This window comes from Beta vulgaris, chromosome 3 (genome assembly GCF_026745355.1).
Source record: "Beta vulgaris subsp. vulgaris cultivar EL10 chromosome 3, EL10.2, whole genome shotgun sequence".
Classification (NCBI taxonomy): Eukaryota; Viridiplantae; Streptophyta; class Magnoliopsida; order Caryophyllales; family Amaranthaceae; genus Beta; species Beta vulgaris.
In genome coordinates this window covers 40,340,291-40,344,501 of record NC_079204.1, presented here as the reverse complement: position 1 = coordinate 40,344,501, position 4,211 = coordinate 40,340,291, and the positions used below count along the sequence as shown (strand labels likewise).

Here is a 4,211-nt window from a genome sequence, read left to right as displayed (position 1 = left end):
TTATCAAATCTTCCAAATTGTCTTTCAGATGGTCGTGATCTCCATGAAAATCACACCACTTGCTCTTGTCACGGTTCTTATGGAACATCTGCTTTGGACGCTGCCACTTGTCGCAATCTTTGTTCATTAAAAAGATCTGACTCCTTGAGGTGGTGAGTTGAGTGTACGCATCAAATTTCTCCTCGCGTTCACCCCCCTCTCGGTTACTTCTTTCGCGGTCCCTACGATCGCGGTCATACCTCTCGCTTTCTTTTTCTCGGTCATTTCCTCTTTTGACCATGTGTGACTCCTGCCTTCTATTTTCTGGTCGCGATCATTTTCACAACCCTTAACCTTTCTCTACTGGTCTTCTTTTTTCTTCTCAGGCTCGCGGTTACCCACCGCCTTATCAAACTCTTCACCTCTGACGTAGTCATTTGCTTTGCCAAGAACTGGTCCCAGAGACGTATAGGAATTGCGGCTAAGATAATCCCGAAATGGGGATCCTTCTTTAAGTCCTGTCATCAGTGCCAACACAGCTACATCTTGCTGTAATATGGGAATGGAGACCGCTTCGACATTGAAACGACCGATATAATCCCTTAGGCTTTCATTCTTGCCTTGCTTGACTGACAACAACTCTCCAGTGGTGCGCTCACGGTGCCTATTGCTTACGAAATGAGTACTAAATGTGGATGACAGCTGAGAAAAACTGGAAATACTACCTGGTTTGAGGCTCTTAACCCACGTTTGAGCTATCCCGGTCAAAGTGGAAGGGAATACCTTACACTAGATGGCGTCCACCTGCATGTAGAGGAACATATGACCTTCATAGGCCGCCACATGATCATCCGGGTCAGAAGTGCCATCATACTTTGAGGTCGGCATCTTGATCCTTGTCATCGGGTGATTCAGTATATCCATAGTGAAAGGAGAAGTTTGCGCTTAATGAGTAGGTGACCTCCTGCCGAATAGTTACTAGCGCCCGTGGCACTTTACTCACGGCGAGAGCCACCCTGAGCCTCTTCCTCCTCCTCAGAATGATATAATTCTTCAGTTTCCAGTATTTCTTCCTTGTAGTCTGATTGGTCAATCCTTTTCTCTAGTTCTCGTCCACTGTTGTTCAAAGATCGCATCTTGCGAAGCGGGGTGTCGTCAGCGTTCGTACCGGCCGTAACCAGTGGTCGTTTACGGGCTCCGCCAGTTGGCTGAGTAGGTGGAGTACTCTGTTGGTGATTTCCGGTCAGCATTTAGATGAAGGACACTACAGTTTGTAGCTATTCAGGGGAGAATTGACTCAGTTGAGCCAAGTTAAGAAGTACATTACTGTTCGGAGTTTGTCCTTCAGGGGTATGATAGTGGAATTGCGGATTTCCTATCGCCCCAATGATGACTGGCTGCGATGATGTCTGACCGACATCCTTTTCCTAGAGACCTTGACCAGCATTGCTTGCGCCACCCATGACTGCTTCCTTGGAAGGTTGGAAGGCCCCTCCTTCTAGCGCCAAATTGTTTCGGTGTGGAAACGGTTAGCGTCTTTTATAAGGCCACTAAGATGTGAGGGCTAACGTTCTTGCTGGAAAGCTGCACAGTATGCAAACGTGAGCTGCCCTCGGGGTGGTTTTGAGGAAACACCCTCCGACGCTCAAGTCAGTAATTGGTCCCACTGAGATTTAGAGAGAGAAAATATAGAGAGAGAGAGAGAGATAAGCTATTTTTAGTATGAGAGAATGTACCTGCAGAATAGTACCATTGGGGTATTTATAGAAGTACTATTCCTGTGACAGGGCGTATAATCCTTCGACACGTGTAGGGCTGTGACGCACTTGACAGGTGGGAAGATTCCCTTGCTTTGTCTTATTAGGCGCCCGTCAACACTATCGGCCTTTAGAAACGAACTGATTTAGATGAAGCTTCTAACGCCTTTAACATATTCGCGTCCGGTGCCCTGCTCGCGAACACTTTATGTATGGCCGCTAATACACTTGGGTGATACGCATACAAGGTGCCTTTATGGTTTTAATTTTTGGGAGTTATTCTATTTGATAACTGCAGAGGTGTATTGTAATGCATCGTGACTTTTTCTCTCCTTGTTATAATAATGTTGTAGTTTTATAAATCAATATCTAAGTTGGGCGACGTTTCAGTACATGAGAGAGAATAAAACTGTCTTTAGTACCGTTTCGCCAAGAGTTATGTACCGGGGGTATTATAACTAACGTTGTAATTAACCTTGTACCCAAACTCAGACAACGAAAGTGTAGTAGTTGGAGTGTTTGACTATATTGTGTTGGCGTATAATTTATGTTTTTATGAAGTTTCATTCTTGTTAGTTTGATGAAATGATTTTATTAGTATTATTATTACTATTACTTTGGGAAGAATAAATATTGTTCAATTGAGACTCTTTGGTTGCGATCCTAGTTTCTGCTGATTTTAGGTGTAAGGCCTGAAAGGCATCCTTATTATTTATATTTGATGAATAATTGTTAAATAAATTATAGTATTTACTTGTAGAAATATGTTATTGAGATTAAGATATCCAGTGGGATAGACGTAGTCCCCGGTGAATAACATGCCAACGACCTATAGGTTGCGATTTAGGGGTCTTACCTGGGTTAATTATTGTCGACCGAGAGGTTGGGAAGTACTGAGTTGGGTACTATCCTGCATCCGGATTTTGGCCATTCTAAGACACATGTAGTAGAGAACGTAAGCCCATAGGCTGTCTGGAGATTTTGATCTGACAAACCTTTGGGAGTGGGTTGCGATCCACTGGCGTTCCGTTCTTTCCACTAGTAGAATAAATGCTTATTATTGCGGTCATTAAATGGCCTATTGCGGCGGTTTTGGCCGCGCAACAATTAAGGGGGCAGCAATAGGTAATTAATATATTGCTGCGGTTTCTAGGTAAAACCGAAGCAATATATATTTTTTATCACATTCATAAAGTATATTGTTGCGTTTCTAGAGAAAACTGCAGCAATATGTGGTATTTAATATGAAAAAATAGGCATATTGCTGTGGTTTCTAACCAAAACCGCAGCAATATGTACACGTGTTTTGCCATTAAATTCTAAAGATAAAAAAGTCAGAAAAATAGCAAAAAAACAGAAACTTGCAACGGCAAAACGATACAGAAAATGAAACGAAACTAATGAAAAATAAATAAATAAGAAAACTGAACAAAGAGAAAAACGAGATATAGAAAATGAAATTAAACTAACAAAGAAAAAAACAACAATAAGAAAAAAAAAAAAAACTGAACAAAGAAAAGTTCAAAAATGAACAAAAAATTACATTACCGTGAACAAAAAATCTGAAATAAGAAAATTACATTACAGCGAACAAAAATGAAGAAAGAAAATAAGAAAAATGAACAAAAAAAAAATCCGAGATACATTACAGTGAACAAAAAATCTGCAATAATAAATAAAATAAAAAACAAAAATAAAAACAGAAATTAAAGCCCTAAAAGTTCCTTGCGAGTTCTCAGTCGCGGTCGACAAAAGCCGGCGAGTTCACGAGCCACCATCGAGGAGGTCGAGGTCTTGCGCGTCACGAGCCACCCTCGACGAGGGTCGAGGCCTTGCGCGTCACGTGCCACCATCGACGAGGGTCGAGACCTTGCGTGTCACGAGCCACCATCGACGAGGGTCGAGGCGTTGCGCGTCACGAGCCACGAGCGACATGGTGGTGGTTTTATTCACGAGCGAAACTAACCATGAAGGACGGTGAGGATGAGCCATGAAGGACGGCGAGGACAAGCCATGAAGGACGGCGAGGATGAGCCATGAAGGACAGTTAATGAGAGAGAAACTATGCGCCGAAGAAGAGAGAGGAGAGAGAGAGGAGAGGACGGTTAATGAGAGAGAAATGGGGAGAGGACGATGAAGAACGCCGAAGAGGAGAGAAAGGAGAGTGAAACGGCTAATGAGATTTTTAGAGAGAGGAACAAAACCCTAGTTGGGCCACTATTTCTTTTTTATACTTAAAACCGCCTATTGCCGCGATTTTTTAAAAAAAGCGCTACAATAGGTTACTATTTTAATATTATATATTTTTTCAGATGGTTTAATATTTTTTATATTATTTTAATATATTGTTGCGGTTTTTTCGAGAAACCGCAGCAATATATTTGGTCAAATAGTCAAAAAAATTTCAAAAAATTTCCATTGAAACCATATTACTGTGGTTTTCGGCCGAAACCGCAGCAATATGGTTATTTTATA

At 41.8% G+C, this 4,211-nt stretch overlaps 1 protein-coding gene across 1 annotated transcript; it reads right to left on the bottom strand.

Annotated features, from left to right (window-relative positions):
* Positions 1-339: 339 nt before the first annotated feature.
* Positions 340-867, bottom strand: LOC130590813 (uncharacterized). The gene is made up of 2 exons (XM_057393373.1): positions 784-867; positions 340-681 (listed from the first exon to the last, which is right to left on the bottom strand). Exons 1-2 carry the CDS (start codon positions 865-867, stop codon positions 340-342), a joined length of 426 nt encoding a protein of 141 aa, XP_057249356.1.
* Between the last annotated feature and the right edge of the window lie 3,344 nt (positions 868-4,211).

Bases quoted from the DNA above. Each gene is read 5' to 3' on its own strand.
- LOC130590813 (XM_057393373.1), bottom strand. From the start codon at position 867: ATGCCGACCTCAAAGTATGATGGCACTTCTGACCCGGATGATCATGTG. The intron at 682-783 runs GTGGACGCCATC...AGTTTTTCTCAG, and splicing joins ATATGTTCCTCTACATGCAG to CTGTCATCCACATTTAGTAC.